This window comes from Pseudophryne corroboree, chromosome 1, assembly GCF_028390025.1.
Source record: "Pseudophryne corroboree isolate aPseCor3 chromosome 1, aPseCor3.hap2, whole genome shotgun sequence".
Classification (NCBI taxonomy): Eukaryota; Metazoa; Chordata; class Amphibia; order Anura; family Myobatrachidae; genus Pseudophryne; species Pseudophryne corroboree.
Window position 1 is genome coordinate 473,311,874 of NC_086444.1, and position 17,601 is coordinate 473,329,474.

The 17,601-nt window shown below is 47.1% G+C and overlaps 1 protein-coding gene across 1 annotated transcript in view; it reads left to right on the forward strand.

Annotated features, from left to right (window-relative positions):
* The window catches only part of SLC35D2 (solute carrier family 35 member D2), a 161,730-nt gene that overhangs the window by 90,139 nt on the left and 53,990 nt on the right, over window positions 1-17,601 (forward strand). The window contains exon 5 of the mRNA XM_063913743.1: window positions 14,243-14,314. Within this exon, the coding sequence (XP_063769813.1) occupies window positions 14,243-14,314 (72 nt within the window). The remainder of the gene's footprint in view (window positions 1-14,242; window positions 14,315-17,601) is intronic.

Below are 17,601 nucleotides of genomic sequence, written 5' to 3' on the forward strand. Positions count from 1 at the left end.
TGCTGGGCGTGTGTATGGGAGTGTCCAAGGTGCCAGTCAAGTGACTCCTGCGAGCAATCACGTGACCGGATCGCAGGTGTACAAAAGAACTGCGATGTGCACCTATTTCCATGCAATTGAGATAAATATGACGGTCAGCCCTTGTCATCTGCGATTGCGATGCAAGGCACGTAGGAGCTCACATCGCAATCACATAAAAACAGGCAATATCGCACTAGTGGATGGGGGCCTTAACCTTCCTGCAATGTCTTGTACAGTGGTGGTCAGAGAGCTGCAAGACCCCCAGCTATTTAAAAACGTTGCCTAATCCTTTGTACTTGACCTTTTGATACAAAATATCAGTTTAACAATCTAAGCAAAGTTACCTAGACTTTTTGGGCAATATGTTATGTATTATCACAGTATTTTAAAAAGCTTATCATAGAGAAAGTCTCTTTGTGCAACCCAGAGATCTGGGAGATGCACAAGGAGACTTGCAATACTGCACTAGGTGTGAGGACCCGGCTTGCACTGTGAAAAATGAAAATAATCCTGCATCCGGTATCTAACCCTGGTTCTTCCACTTAGAACCCCAAGAAATATGCCAATGATAGGTACTGTAAGTTCTGAAGTATAACATGGCGGTGGGGCAATGAGTAGAAAGGAGTTTTACTTCCATTGATATATTGTAGTCTGTCAAAAACATCTGGGGGAAGTTTCAGGTAACAGTTGGTTCATAGAAAAGTAAATATCTCACAGTGTAAAACTGTAAACACAGAATACATTACTTATAAATAAATAATGATGGTAGAGATAAAATTCAAATGCAAAGGGCAGGGCCGGCGCTACCATTAGGCAGCTTTAGGCAGCTGCCTATGGGCGGCAGCCACTAGAGGGCGGCATGCTCCTCCTGAATCCTGTTAAATGGCAGCAGTGTGACCCTGTGCTGCCATCTACACAAAAAACGCAGCCCGCAGCCTTATCCTCCTTCCCCCCTCCTTCTGAAATCCTTACTGCAACAAGCGGTGTAAAAGGGGCCACCCCTTCTACCTGGTTGCACAGCCACTGGGGGGAGAGTCAGCGCGGAAACATCCGGGGACTCCTGAGGCGAGGGGTTAAAATGCAGTGTGCCCGGAGGAAGGAGACTCTCTGGGGAGAGCGTGCTGTGACAGGAGGATCTGTGAGGAGCGCTGATCGGCTCCGTTCAACTGAGGCAGACAGCAGAGGCTGAAGTCCTGTGTGTCACCCCGGAGTGCCTGGAAGCCTGCGTATCAGTGTGTGGCTCCCGGCAGTGACAGCGGGGATTTCCCCTGTGAGAGAGAGAGAGAATCGTGAGCAGAGATGAACTGTGACCCTCCTGCCCATATAAGGAGTGTGTGGGCAGCTTCAGCGAGGGAATCCCTGGCAGGGGAGGAAGAGAAAGCTCCGCAGAGAACAGGGCTTTGCAGTGACCTCAGCCCGCCCAAATAAGGGAAAGAGCAAGCAGCTGCAAACGGGGTGAGCCTGGAAGAGAAAGCACTGCAGAGTCAGCATCCAGAGGGAGCTCTAATGGGATTCTGGTGTCCATTCCAGAGGAGGCTCAACACAAGTAAGCAGGGAATACATTGCTGGTACATGTTACTCACACACCACTTTGTGACCTGTATTAGAGGGTACAATTCTTGTTGATGTGACACAGTGCGACCCATTGTCAGCACCTCACCTGGATTACCCCTTTCCTTATGTCACCACCCTGTTAGCAGCAGGAGAATCTTGGGGGTCATTCCGAGTTGATCGCTCGCTGTCAATTTTTGCAGCGCAGCGTTCAGGTTAAAAAACGTCAAAACTGCGCATGCGTATGCTCCGCAATGCGCAGGCGCGTCGTACGGGTACAAACGGGATCGTTGCTGAGCGATGGATTTAACGAAGAATCCGTTCGCACAGCCGACCGCAAGGAGATTGACAGGAAGAAGGCGTATGTGGGTGTCAGCTGACCGTTTTCTAGGAGTGTTTTGAAAAACGGAGGCGTGTCCAAGCGTTTGCAGGGGGGGTGTCTGACGTCAATTGCGGGAACAAAAAGACTGAAGTGATCGAAAGGGCTGAGTAAGTCCAGATCTACTCAAACTGCACAAAATGTTTTTGCAGAGCTCCGCTGCACAGGCGTTCACACACTTGCAAAGCGAAAATACACTCCCTATAGGCGGTGACTATGCGTTTGCACGGCTGCTAAAAGTAGCTAGCGAGCGATCAACCCCCGTTGTGTCAGCGTGTCCAACAAGTAGTTTCCGACTCCCACAAGCCAGTGACAATTTACCTCAGCCCAACAGTGCCAGGCAGGCAGAAGTGCAGAGGAGGCTGGAGAGGAGAGTATAGAGAAAGAAACTGAAATTAACACAGCTATCAGTTTAACTATCCACGTGGACATGTAATAGGAATAGTAACCTGTGGTGAGCAAGGGTACGTTTTACTGTTCTGAAACAGTTTAGTTATGCTAACCCGGGGGTCCCATGTTCTGAACTTCAACAATATATATATATATATATATATATATATATATATAATTTTTTTATTTATAAACAGGAAAGGGGATATGGGGCACAGAATCAATAATTATATATACACGAAGGGGAGTGACTAGCATTTGCAACTATAATTAAAGAAGGAAACATAATAGGCACTCACTGGGTTTCATAAAAAGGATATATTGTATTGCAAAAAGGTTGGATTCATATATATATATATGTATATATAATACATATATAATGTAGTTTTATTGTTATGTATAACGTGTACCCTGGGAGCCATCAAAGCACATTGCAGGGAGTACTACTGTGTGGTATAACATGGATGTGCTCTACTGTGTGGTTTAATGTAAATGGACTCTACTGTAGTGTAACGTGAATACGGGACACTACTGTGTGATGAAACATCAATAAGAGGCACTACTGTGACGTAACGTAAATATGGGGAGTGTGTGTGTGTGTGTGTGTGTGTGTGTGTGTGTGTGTGTGTGTGTGTGTGTGTGTGTGTGTGTGTGTGTGTGTGTGTGGGGGGGGGTTAGGCTTAAGTTTTGCCTAGGGTGCCTGAAAATCTTGCACCGGCCCTGGCAAAGAGGTATTGAAACTTTTAAGGGACCCTTTCAAATACTATGGTATTCTCTACACCAGAGGATAGAACCAATCTCTCTTCTTTTCTCTGGACCGGAACATAATGATGGTCATGAAACAACAGTAGCTATAGTGAGGATATCCTCAAAGAAACAGCTCCCAGCATCTAGTATCTCCACGTCTTGTGTAAATGGTGGTGTCAACAGAGCTGTGCTAGCAAAAAATACTTCAGTCCTGAATTACTGATGGACTGAGAGAAAGCCAAACTTTGCCATTTCTGTCAGCATCTTCTGCTAAACTTGTGTAAGATGCTTAAGCTTACCATATTCTGCATGCAGAATTCACCATTCAGCACAGCTGCCATTATTTCTTGTCTCCATAATTCCTTCATCTCTTCCCGCAGCTTTTCTCTCAATATTCCTGAAGTGTAATCATTCTCTCAATAAAATAGCTCGGTGGTAAGGAAATTATGAGGCCTTATCTAAAGGCATGGTATGACATAATTGAAAGCCTATGCATTATTGACCTCCGTTAGGACGGGATGTATCAGAATTAAAAATGTGGTACCTGTGCAGTTTTTGGAGATTTGTTACAACATATCCCCCTATGTAAACAAGGGTCTGCAGCTCATATTGGAGATATCCTCTGCGGTCTCTTGGCACAGCAGTCTCCATAAGATTGCATGGGGCTGCATTGTGCCCGCATTCAGTAAGCTTCGGGAAGCATAACATCCTAAAGCTTGTACCCAATAGCTAACGCCATAAATAGATTGCATTGATTAGAGAAGCCTATGGGCTTCTTTGCACAAAAATCCCCAGAGAGGGATGGTAGAACCGGACATGACAGTGGTGTTCCAGAATATGCCAAATACACAGAGGCTCTGGTCATGCAACTGCAAAGAGATACAGACACAAATATGCCTAGGAAAGCAATAGGTTTTGGGAGTGATCAGAGGCTGGCACAAAGAGCAGATGAGGATGATGATGATGATGATGGTCGTCAGCACTAGCACCTGCTTGTGATTTGATGCTGATGCATCCTTCATCGCTGGTACATAAATTATGCTTATGCTTTTGTGAGCATGTTTATGCAATTTTTTTGTTTTTTTGTACATACTGTAGGATGTGGAATAGTGGCCCTCATTCCGAGTTGATCGGTCGCAAGGCGAATTTAGCAGAGTTACACACGCTAAGCCGCCGCCTACTGGGAGTGAATCTTAGCTTCTTAAAATTGCGACCGATGTATTCGCAATATTGCGATTACTAACTACTTAGCAGTTTCAGAGTAGCTCCAGACTTACTCTGCCTGTGCGATCAGTTCAGTGCTTGTCGTTCCTGGTTGACGTCACAAACACACCCAGCGTTCGCCCAGGCACTCCCACCGTTTCTCCGGCCACTCCTGCGTTTTTTCCGGAAACGGTAGCGTTTTCAGCCACACGCCCCTGAAACGCCGTGTTTCCGCCCAGTAACACCCATTTCCTGTCAATCACATTACGATCGCCGGAGCGAAGAAAAAGCCGTGAGTAAAAATACTTTCTTCATAGTAAAGTTACTTGGCGCAGTCGCAGTGCGAACTTTGCGCATGCGTACTAAGCGGATTTTCACTGCGATGCGATGAAAAAGAACGAGCGAACAACTCGGAATGAACACCCGTGTCGGCTGTATTAGACAGGGTTTTGTTTTTTTTTTTGCTTAATTGATGTTTAGTAGCAAACCTGTTTGCTGCACATAAAATAAAGGGTTTACAGCATGTACTAAAGTGGAACGTAAGTGTACTGTATGTGACGCTTGCCTGGCATGAATCAGATGCATTTGTTACTTTTGTTGAACTGAACGCATCTTGAGCTCTGCATATGTGTGGAAACACTATTTTTAGTGCACCTTTTTCAGGCATAAATTACATAATTTTTGGCAAACTCAACATTAACCTATGTTTAACCCCTTGCCTGACGTGGTTGCTTCAGAAGTGACTATGCCAAGTTGGACTTTCTTTGACACGGTCGCATCTGATGGGTTCTGGGCTCAGCCCACCGGCTGACTCCTTGGTTGCCACGGCAACCTACCCTCAGCCCCCTCCTGCTGGCCGGGGTTACAGAAGGGAGGCAGTCCTGAAATAATTGCCCATCCGTTGCTGCAGGTGTAGTGTATGTGCACATACAGTACACACTTGCATTCAATACTGACACCAAGACCAGGAGCTGTGTGATGTATATGGCAAAGACTTTACTCGAAAACTGAAAGTAAAATCATGAACAGCTAGTGTGTATGTGTGTGTGTGTGTGTGTGTGTGTGTGTGTATAATCGATAGATAGATATGCGCCTTGAGTCCTGTTGGAGAAAGGACGCTATATAAAAAAAAATGACACATCATGCTTCCCTTCAAAATCAGAAGATGTCCAGCAGTGCCATCAGCTCAGAACTGGTAGAAACCAGTGGGACCCAGGTACAACCATCTACTGTTTAGGGACGTCTGGCCAAAAGTGGTCTTCATGGAAGGATTGCAGCCAAAAAGCCAAACCTTTGACATGGAAACAAGGCCTAGCAACTTAACTATGCATGCAAACATAGGAAATAGCGTCCAGAAAAATGTCAGCAGGTGCCCTGGACTGATGACTCAAAATTTGGAATATTCGGCTGTAACAGAGGACAGTTTGTTTGCTGAAGGGCTGGAGAGCGATACAATGAGTGTCTGCAGGTAACAGTGAAGCATGGTGGAGGTTCCTTGCAAGTTTGGGGCTGCATTTCAGCGAATGCAGTTGGAGATTTGATCTGGATTAATGGTGTCCTCAATGTTGAAAAATACAGGCAGGTACTTATCCATCAGGGAGGCATCTGATTGGCTCCAAATGTATTCTACAGCAGGACAACAACCCCAGACATACAGCTAATGTCATCAAGAATTATCTTCGGCGTAAAGAAGAACAAGGAGTCCTGGAAGTGATGATATGGCCCCCACAGTGCCCTGTTCTCAACACCATCAAGTCTGTCTGGGATTACATGAAGAGACAGAAGATCTATGGTTACTTCCCCAAGATGTCTGGAACAACCCCCCTGCCGAGTTCCTTCAAATACTGTTTGCAAGTGTACCTAGAGAATTGATGCTGTTTTGAAGGCAACGGGTGGTCACACCAAATATTTATTTGATTTAGATTCATCTTCTGTTCATTTACTTTGCATTTTGTTAATTGATAAAAATAAACTACTCACACTTCTATTTTTGTATGCATTCTTACTTTGCAGCATTTTTTCACACCTTTGCACAGTACTGTATATACAGTGTAATATATATATATATATATATATATATATATGAGATATTTCTGATTTTCTCATTTCTCATAGAAGGCATTTGGCTCTTATTGCGTTAACTAAAGACAGTGGTTCTCAAACTGTGTGTCTAGGCTCCCTGGGGCGCCTTAGGGCACTTGCAGGGGTGCCTTGGATTGGTGGTCCAGGACCAATTCAAATTATGAGGGCTGATTGAAAAGTAATGAGACTGCCTCTGTTTTTCTGTTCCATAGGTGTCTGCCGTAGTCTTCTTTGTATGTTTCATCATGGCGGATTGGGAAGACTTGTCTGTGAAATTACGTCAGAGACATTCAAACTGTTTTTGCACGATTCAACTCATCATCACATCTGCTCTTCTGTGAGATTTCTGGGTATCCACCTGGCACACATGCGATGCATTTTATTTTCTTTGTCACAATATGCTGAACCCATTCCAATAAAGTGAAGCCAAAAAGGTTTGCGTATAGTTAACCTTCTGTTATTTTGCAACATCTCCGCAGCTTTGGAAATGTGTAACTGAGGTAGATGGTCTCCCAGAACATGCTTCGTCAGTCACTCGTGTATTACCCTCTTTGTAGTGCTCCCACCACTGTACTGCAGCACAGCTAATTGTTTTTCCACTGTATGCTTGCCGTAACATTTCATGAGTTTCATTTCCGCTTTTTCCAAGTTTAACACAAAATTCAATCACACATCTCTGACGTAATCTCACAGACACGTCTTCCTCATCCGCCATGACGAAACATACGAAAATCTTTCACTCACTGTGACCAAGCAAAGAAGACTACGGCAGTCCAACCATAGGTTCAGATACATCGGTGTATGAGCTTCACAGTAACCAGCATAGCGTTGCCACGTCTACCTATGGTACAGAAAAACAGAAGCAGTCTCATTACTTTTCAATCAGTCATAGTATTTATGGTCAATGTAATAGGCAAACCAGTGCTGGTGGTTGTTAATCATAAAATATGTGGACAAACAGAAGCAAATCTGAACCTAAGGATTACATATAAACACAGTTTACTTAATTTAATACTTTTTTCTAAATTTCTCAAAAAGAAACTTTTGGCATAGGGGTGTCGTGAAAAAACTTCTGATAGTCTAGGGCGCAGTCATTGAAAAAAGTTTGGGAACCACTGACTAAAGGAACCCATCCATGCACATAATCAAAACTACTTTTTTATGCTTCATTTCTTATTATAGGTCAGGTGGTGGGTTTATATATGTGCTATAGTGGAACATAATTATTCAATATAGATGTGTACATTGGGGTAATTCTGAGTTGATCGCAGCAGGAACTTTGTTAGCAGTTGGGCAAAACCATGTGCACTGCAGGGGGGCAGATATAACATGTGCAGAGAGTTAGATTTGGGTGGGTTATTTTGTTTCTGTGCAGGGTAAATACTGGCTGCTTTATTTTTACACTGCAATTTAGATTTCAGTTTGAACACACCACACCCAAATCTAACTCCCTCTGCACATGTTATATCTGCCCCCCTGCAGTGCACATGGGGGGGGGGGTCATTCCGAGTTGTTTGCTAGGAAAATTTCATCGCATCGCAGCGATTTTCCGCTTAGTGCGCATGCGCAATGTTCGCACTGCGACTGCGCCAAGTAAATTTGCTATGAAGTTAGGTATTTTACTCACGGCTTTTTCTTCGTTCAGGCGATCGTAATGTGATTGACAGGAAGTGGGTGTTTCTAGGCGGAAACAGGCCGTTTTATGGGCGTGTGGGAAAAAACGCTACCGTTTCTCTAACGTCCTAGTGGATGCTGGGCACTCCGAAAGGACCATGGGGGATAGCGGGCTCCGAAGGAGGCTGGGCACTCTAGAAAGATTTAGGACTACCTGGTGTGCACTGGCTCCTCCCACTATGACCCTCCTCCAAGCCTCAGTTAGATTTTGTGCCCGGCCGAGGTTGGATGCACACTAGGGGCTCTCCTGAGCTCTTAGAAGAAAGATAGTCTTAGGTTTATTATTTTCAGTGAGACCTGCTGGCAACAGGCTCACTGCAGCGAGGGACTAAGGGGAGAAGAAGCGAACTCGCCTGCTTGCAGCCGGATTGGGCTTCTTAGGCTACTGGACACCATTAGCTCTAGAGGGATCGACCGCAGGCCCAGCCTTGATGTTCGGTCCCGGAGCCGCGCCGCCGTCCCCCTTACAGAGCCAGAAGCAAGAAGATGGTCCGGAAAATCGGCGGCATGAAGACATCAGTCTTCACCAAGGTAGCGCACAGCACTGCAGCTGTGCGCCATTGCTCCTCTCACACTTCACACTCCGGTCACTGAGGGTGCAGGGCGCTGGGGGGGGGGCTCCCCGAGGCAACAATAAAAACACCTTGGCTGGCAAAAATACCTCAATATATAGCCCCAGGGGCTATATATGAGGTAAATACCCCTGCCAGATTCCATAAAAAAGCGGGAGAATAGGCCGCGGAAAAGGGGCGGAGCTATCTCCCTCAGCACACTGGGCGCCATTTTCCCTCACAGTTCCGCTGGAAGGAAGCTCCCTGGCTCTCCCCTGCAGACTACTCTACAGAAAAGGGTAAAAAAGAGAGAGGGGGGGCATTTAATTTGGCGCAGTATATAGTTATATTAAAAAGCAGCTATAAGGGACATAACTCAGTTAGTCCCTGCCTTATATAGCGCTCTGGTGTGTGCTGGCATACTCTCACTCTGTCCCCCCAAAGGGCTTTTGTGGGTCCTGTCCTCTATATAGAGCATTCCCTGTGTGTGTGGAGTGTGTCGGTACGGCTGTGTCGACATGTTTGATGAGGATAATGAGGTGGAGGCGGAGCAGATGCCTTTAGAAGGGATGTCACCCCCTGGGGGGCAGACACCTGAGTGGATGTGCTTATGGAAAGAAATGAGTGCACGTATAGACTCATTACATAAGAAATTTGACGACATGCCGACTGCGGGACAGCCGAGTTCTCAGCTCGTGCCTGTCCAGGTGTCTCAAAAGTCATCAGGGGCTCTGAAACGCCCGCTATCTCAGATGGCACAAGTAGATGTCGACACGGATACTGACACCAGTGTCGACGACGATGAGTCAAATTTAATGCCCATTAAGGCCATTCACTGCATGATTGAGGCAATGAAAGAGGTGTTAAATATCTCTGATTTACATCCAGGTACCACAAAAAAGGGTATTATGTTTGGGGAGAAAAAACTACCTGTAGTTTTTCCCCCGTCAGATGAATTAAATGAAGTGTGTGAAGAAGCGTGGGCTTCCCCTGATAAGAAATTGGTAATTCCTAAGAAGGTACTAATGGCGTTCCCTTTCCCGCCAGAGGATAGGTTACGTTGGGAAACACCTCCTAGGGTGGATAAAGCGCTCACACGTTTGTCTAAAAAGGTGGCACTACCGTCTCAGGATACGGCCGCCCTTAAGGAACCTGCTGATAGAAAGCAGGAGGCGATCCTGAAGTCTGTATATACACACTTAGGCATTATACTTAGACCAGCTATTGCGTCAGCAGGGATGTGCAGTGCTGCCGCTGCGTGGTCGGATAAACTGTCAGAAAATATTGACACACTAGACAGAGACACGATTCTGCTAACAATTGACCATATCAAAGACTCAGTCTTATATATGAGAGATGCACAGAGGGAAGTCTGCTGGCTGGCATCTAAAATAAGTGCATTGTCCATCTCTGCTAGGAGATGCTTATGGACTCACCAGTGGACTGGAGATGCAGATTCCAAAAGGCACATGGAAGTTTTGCCTTATAAGGGGGAGGAATTATTTGGGGATGGTCTCTCCGACCTAGTTTCCACAGCAACGTCTGGGAAGTCAGCATTTTTACCCCATGTCCCCTCACAGCCTAAGAAGGCGCCATTTTATCAGGTTCAGTCCTTTCGGACCCAGAAAAACAAGCGGGGAAAAGGAGGGTCTTTTCTCTCTAGAGGCAGAGGTAGGGGAAAAAGGCTGCAACAAACAGCAGGTTCCCAGGAGCAAAAGTCCTCCCCCGCTTCCTCTTCCAAGTCCGCCGCATGACGGTGGGGCTCCACAGGCGGAGCCAGGTACGGTGGGGGCCCGCCTCATGAATTTCAGCGATCAGTGGGCTCGCTCACAGGTGGATCCCTGGATCCTTCAAATAGTATCTCAGGGGTACAAGCTGGAATTCGAGGCGGCTCCACCTCACCGGTTCCTAAAATCTGCCTTGCCGATTGCTCCCTCAGGCAGGGAGGCGGTGCTAGCTGCGATTCACAAGCTGTATTCCCAGCAGGTGATAATCAAGGTACCCCTACTTCAACAAGGCCGGGGTTACTATTCCACACTATTTGTGGTGCCGAAACCGGACGGTTCGGTGAGACCCATTTTAAATTTGAAATCCTTGAACACATACATAAAAAAATTCAAGTTCAAGATGGAATCGCTCAGGGCGGTTATTGCAAGCCTGGAGGAGGGGGATTACATGGTATCCCTGGACATCAAGGATGCTTACCTGCATGTCCCCATTTACCATCCTCACCAGGAGTACCTCAGATTTGTGGTACAGGATTGCCATTACCAATTCCAGACGCTGCCGTTTGGACTCTCCACGGCACCGAGGGTATTTACCAAGGTTATGGCGGAAATGATGATACTCCTTCGAAAAAAGGGAGTTTTAATTATCCCATACTTGGACGATCTCCTAATAAAGGCACGATCCAAGGAACAGTTGTTAGTGGGAGTGGCACTATCTCAGGAAGTGCTGCGCCAGCACGGCTGGATTCTGAATATCCCAAAGTCACAGCTGGTCCCGACGACACGTCTAATGTTCCTGGGAATGATTCTGGACACAGTCCAGAAAAAAGTGTTTCTCCCGGAGGAGAAAGCCAGGGAGTTGTCTTCTCTAGTCAGAGACCTCCTAAAACCAAAACAGGTATCGGTGCATCACTGCACGCGGGTCCTGGGAAAGATGGTAGCTTCTTACGAAGCAATTCCATTCGGCAGATTCCATGCCAGGATTTTTCAGTGGGACCTGTTGGACAAGTGGTCCGGATCGCATCTTCAGATGCATCGCTTGATAACCCTGTCCCCAAGAACCAGGGTGTCTCTTCTGTGGTGGCTGCAGAGTGCTCATCTTTTGGAGGGCCGCAGATTCGGCATACAGGACTGGGTCCTGGTGACCACGGATGCCAGCCTACGAGGCTGGGGGGCAGTCACAAAGGGAAGAAACTTCCAAGGACTATGGTCAAGTCAGGAGACTTCCCTTCACATAAATATTCTGGAACTAAGGGCCATTTACAATGCCCTAAGTCAAGCAAAATGCCTGCTCCTACACCAGCCGGTGCTGATCCAGTCAGACAACATCACGGCAGTCGCCCATGTGAATCGACAGGGCGGCACAAGAAGCAGGATGGCAATGGCAGAAGCCACAAGGATTCTCCGATGGGCGGAAAATCATGTACTAGCACTGTCAGCAGTGTTCATCCCGGGAGTGGACAACTGGGAAGCAGACTTTCTCAGCAGGCACGACCTCCACCCGGGAGAGTGGGGACTTCATCCAGAAGTCTTCCAAATGATTGTAAATCAGTGGGGTCGTCCACAGGTGGACATGATGGCGTCCCGCCTAAACAAAAAACTAGAGAGGTATTGCGCCAGGTCAAGAGACCCTCAAGCGATAGCTGTGGACGCTCTAGTGACACCGTGGGTGTACCAGTCAGTTTATGTGTTCCCTCCTCTACCTCTCATACCAAAGGTATTGAGAATAATAAGAAAGCGAGGTGTAAACACAATTCTCGTGGTTCCGGATTGGCCAAGAAGAGCGTGGTACCCGGAACTTCAAGAGATGATCTCAGAGGACCCGTGGTCTCTGCCGCTCAGACAAGACCTGCTACAGCAGGGGCCCTGTCTGTTCCAAGACTTACCGCGGCTGCGTTTGACGGCATGGCGGTTGAACGCCGGATCCTGAAGGAAAAGGGCATTCCGGAGGAAGTCATTCCTACGCTTATTAAAGCTAGGAAAGAGGTTACAGCAAATCATTATCACCGCATATGGCGGAAGTATGTTGCATGGTGTGAGGCCGAAAAGGCCCCTACAGAGGAATTTCAACTAGGTCGTTTTCTGCATTTCCTGCAAGCAGGAGTTAATATGGGCCTAAAACTAGGCTCCATTAAAGTACAGATCTCGGCTCTGTCGATTTTCTTTCAAAAAGAACTAGCTTCAGTACCTGAAGTTCAGACATTTGTGAAAGGAGTGCTGCATATTCAGCCCCCATTTGTGCCTCCTGTGGCACCTTGGGATCTCAACATGATGTTGAGTTTCTTAAAATCACATTGGTTTGAGCCACTAAAAACCGTGGATCTGAAATATCTCACGTGGAAAGTGGTCATGTTATTGGCTTTGGCTTCAGCCAGGCGTGTGTCAGAATTGGCGGCTTTATCATGTAAAAGCCCTTATCTGATTTTCCATATGGATAGGGCAGAATTGAGGACTCGTCCCCAATTTCTCCCAAAGGTGGTGTCAGCGTTTCACCTGAACCAGCCTATTGTGGTGCCTGCGGCTACTAGGGACTTGGAGGACTCCAAGTTGCTAGACGTTGTCAGGGCCCTGAAAATATATGTTTCCAGGACGGCTGGAGTCAGAAAATCTGACTCGCTGTTTATCCTGTATGCACCCAACAAGCTGGGTGCTCCTGCTTCTAAGCAGACTATTGCTCGCTGGATTTGTAGTACAATTCAGCTTGCTCATTCTGTGGCAGGCCTGCCACAGCCAAAATCTGTAAATGCCCATTCCACTAGGAAGGTGGGCTCATCTTGGGCGGCTGCCTGAGGGGTCTCGGCTTTACAACTTTGCCGAGCAGTTACTTGGTCAGGGGCAAACACGTTTGCAAAATTCTACAAATTTGATACCCTGGCTGAGGAGGACCTGGAGTTCTCTCATTCGGTGCTGCAGAGTCATCCGCACTCTCCCGCCCGTTTGGGAGCTTTGGTATAATCCCCATGGTCCTTTCGGAGTTCCCAGCATCCACTAGGACGTTAGAGAAAATAAGAATTTACTCACCGGTAATTCTATTTCTCGTAGTCCGTAGTGGATGCTGGGCGCCCATCCCAAGTGCGGTTTATCTGCAATACTTGTACATAGTTATTGTTAACTAAATCGGGTTATTGTTGAGCCATCTGTTGAGAGGCTCAGTTGTTTCATACTGTTAACTGGGATTCATATCACGAGTTGTACGGTGTGATTGATGTGGCTGGTATGAGTCTTACCCGGGATTCAAAATCCTTCCTTATTGTGTACGCTCGTCCGGGCACAGTGTCCTAACTGAGGCTTGGAGGAGGGTCATAGTGGGAGGAGCCAGTGCACACCAGGTAGTCCTAAATCTTTCTAGAGTGCCCAGCCTCCTTCGGAGCCCGCTATCCCCCATGGTCCTTTCGGAGTGCCCAGCATCCACTACGGACTACGAGAAATAGAATTACCGGTGAGTAAATTCTTATTTTCTGGGAAAAACGCGGGAGTGGCTGGGCGAACGCTGGGTGTGTTTGTGACGTCAAACCAGGAACGACAAGCTCTGAACTGATCGCAGATGCCGAGTAAGTCTGGAGCTACTCAGAAACTGCACAGAGATGTCTTTTCTCAATATTGCGAATCTTTCGTTCGCAATTTTACTATGCTAAGATTCACTCCCAGTAGGCGTAGGCTTAGCGTGTGCAAAGCTGCTAAAAACGGCTTGCGAGCGAACAACTCGGAATGACCACCATGGTTTTGCCCAACTGCTAACAAAGTTCCTGCTGCGATCAACTCAGAATTACCCCCATTGTTTCTTGTGATTTCTGTATCACAAAGTTACTTCAGAAATTTTACAATTATTTCAAATATTGATTAACTGTCTTTCATGTATGTCTGTTCATGTACAATGAATATAATAAATATATATATATTATTGATTGTCTTTTCAGCTTGCCAATGTTTACCGTTCTCCGTAAATTTTCAATTATATTTACTCTGATTCTTGAAATGCTCATTCTAAGGTAATTATGCTTTTCAGTTATTTAAAATGACAGTGACCTATGATTGAGTATGGGAGGACAGGGTTGCTTCAGATGTCATAATGAGAGAAGGGATATACAGGTTAGTCGGAAGCAACAGACTGTTTCATACTGGGAGGAGCAGGGTCCTTCAACATAACAGATCAACAATTTATAATGCCTTTCAAAATGATGCAGAAAGATAGTGTGGTCAAATGCATTTATGTTATATAGTGGTGCTCATGCATTCAAATTGTTTTATTAGCATTTGATCTATATGTATGTTATGACCCAAGGCTTACTCTTGATGGAAATGCAGCCCCCAACTAGGAAGTATTATTTTAAGAAATTGTGACTGATGATGTTTGAAAATCTTCTCAGAAGTTATGTGCAGTAGTGAGGAATTTGTGTTATCTACTGAGCAGGACCTAAAAAGAAATGTTGAGGCCAGGTATGGTTATGGTTTGTGTCTGCAAGTTTAATTGGGGAATAATGTGGAGGATAAAAATTCTCTGTTTAGTATTGCATAATATAAAGGCGCGTCATAAGGAAACAATCGAAAATAAATGTCACCTGTCCATAGCGAGGTCCAAACACCCAACTGTGGAGCCCAGAAACTGAGGATGACTTACATTTGGAAAGGAATGCAAGGCCATTCCGGAAACTGGAGTATTTTAATCACTTAACTGACAATTTTTTTTCCAGTAAATGTCGTCAATTTTTTTTTTTGTTTCATCAATTAATTAGGTCAGTGACATCTATTTGAAAATGATTAAAAAAAATAGATCCCTTGAGAGGCATTGCCCCCCCCAGTGTTTATATATCACCACTGTAGCATTACCCCTTGTATCCACGGATTTCCATTGAAGAAAACATCGACTCCATGTAGAGTACGTACTTGTATCTGTTAAAAGTGGGCAAGGTCAAAGCTGTAAGGGTAGGACCACGAACATGCTTCCCATCTTCATCTGAGAGAGGAGCTATCGCAAGTCCGCCTCCCGTTTCAGTCGTAAGGACTATAGTATACACATGTCATACTGATATCATACACCGCATACATAATGATTACTATAATCTGTTCTTATGATATGACACGACTGATGCACACTGCTCATTTTACTCATGTTACATTGATATCACCTACTTGATACACACTGATCACTATACCTAGGTGTTATAGTATGACCCTGCAGGCAAAAAAAGAGAAAATAAAGGTACACACTATAAGCACTAAGAATAGTGATATAGTAAAAATATTTTCGATAAACTTGATAATTAGCATGGATTATAAGTGAAGTTCTTCGTACACGTTTGTCCAAAACTTTTTGATTATCCACAATGTTAAGGTGAACCCCATCAGATGGGTCCCTAACATCCCTAATTCTAACACATACCAATTTATCTAGGACTTAACTATAATAGAGACCATTCTAATATGTGGACAGCAATGCTGGAACATCTCCTATATAATAGCCCTATTCTGTGACCTTGTGATTCATTTGCTAACGCTGGGCGGAGTCACAACAGTGGGCGGAGTTATTCAAATGAGTCACAGAGATCTGGCCAAATCTACAGGAGACTAGGAGCAGAAGCAGATAGCATGGACATTGGGCATGTCACAGACAGGGCTGCATACCTCCCAGCTTTCTGCAGGAGCTTTCTCCAGGCAGAAGGAGGGAAATACTCGGCGAAAAGGGGGCGTGGCTTCACGGGAGGGTCCCCGTTTTCGTCAGTGAGGGGGCATGCCCAGCGCTCTGTGAGCTGCTGGCATGCCCCCAGGGGCTGATTATGAGTCCGGGGGCCCAGGGCACTTGAGACAGGGGAGCCCTATCTCATTGCTGTGCCTGCTGGGGGTTGGGGGCGTGGCCTAATCGCGGACCGCGCGGCCACGCCCCCTTATGCAAATTCCGATTTTTGTTTTTATTTTTTTAATGGGATTTTGGCCCCTCAGCTAGGGCTAAATCCAGAGGAGGTGGTCGCTCCCCCCTACACACCCGCACAGGGAGAAGAAAGCAGGGAGACTGCTGCCTCCCTGCAACACCACAGACCTGCCAATATGCAGCAGCGTGTGCTGACTGTAGCACAATGCTGCCACTGTTGCTGGCAGGACGGGGGGGGGGGGAGCTTCTGAGCTGGGACAGAGCTACTCCAGCCGGGGGGGCCTCTAAAACTGTGGGGCCAACGGTACGTATCCCCCGCCCCCCCCCCCCCTTAATCCGGCTCTGCTGCTGGAACCCCCCCATTAATCCGTACCCCCTGATGCCCCCTCTCCCTCTGTCTCCACTATTCACCGCTGCTCTGCTAAGCAGAACAGCGAGTACAGGAGCTTTCCAACTGCCCCCCCCACCGCAGGACACTGCGACCCGTGGGTGGGACAGCGGGACAGACCCCAAAAAATGGGACTGTCCCGCGAAAATCGGGACATTTGGGAGGTATGGGGGTGTGTGAGGGGTATGTCATACAGACAGACGGGCACCGGCTTACTGTGTGCTTGACCCCCCACATCGGCATACTCAGCAGGGTCTCTCTGGTGCGGAGGAGCGTCACTTTCTGACACACTCCACGCTTCTTAGCTGCAGTTTAGTGAGGCACCTGCCGCTGTGCAGGTTCCATACTGCCTCTGTTATCTCCAGCCCCGGCAACCCCACCGCTAGCTGCAGCGCTGCCACCCGCAGTGGAGTGCGCCCAGCTCATTCACACACTTTAGCTGGCGGGTAGCGCTGCAGAAATCCGAGCTGCTTGCAGGCTCTGACCCACTCCTCCCTCCAGCCGCAGCGTCTCCTGGGAGCTAACCAGTCACTCCCAGTCTCCCCTTACCACAGTGCCCGGAAGCCGTGAGGTCCGCGCCACGTGCATGCTATGACCCCCTCCTCCCTCCAGCCGCAGCATCTCCTGGGGGCTAACCAGTCATTTCCAGTCTCACCTTACCACAGTGCCCGGCAGCTGCGCGAGGTCTGCGGTGTGTGACTGAGGAGGGGGGGGAGGGATGCGGACTGGCAGAGAAAGCAGGACTCCAGCCTGAGAGAGTCAGCCATGCCAAGTCTCCAGCAGCAGCAGATCCCAACAGGTTGGAATGGAACAGCAGCAGCCAGCAGCAGTGACTCCGGTAAGACACATCTGTCTGTCACCACTGTTTTGTCCCTAATACCAATCTCTCCCGTGCCCTGTGTTCTGTCATGTCCCTGGCCTTGCCCTGCCACCCTTATTCTGGCCCTTTCACCCTTATCCTGGCCCTGTCACCCTTATGCTGGCCCTGTTACCCCTATCCTGGCCCTGTCACCCCTGTGCTT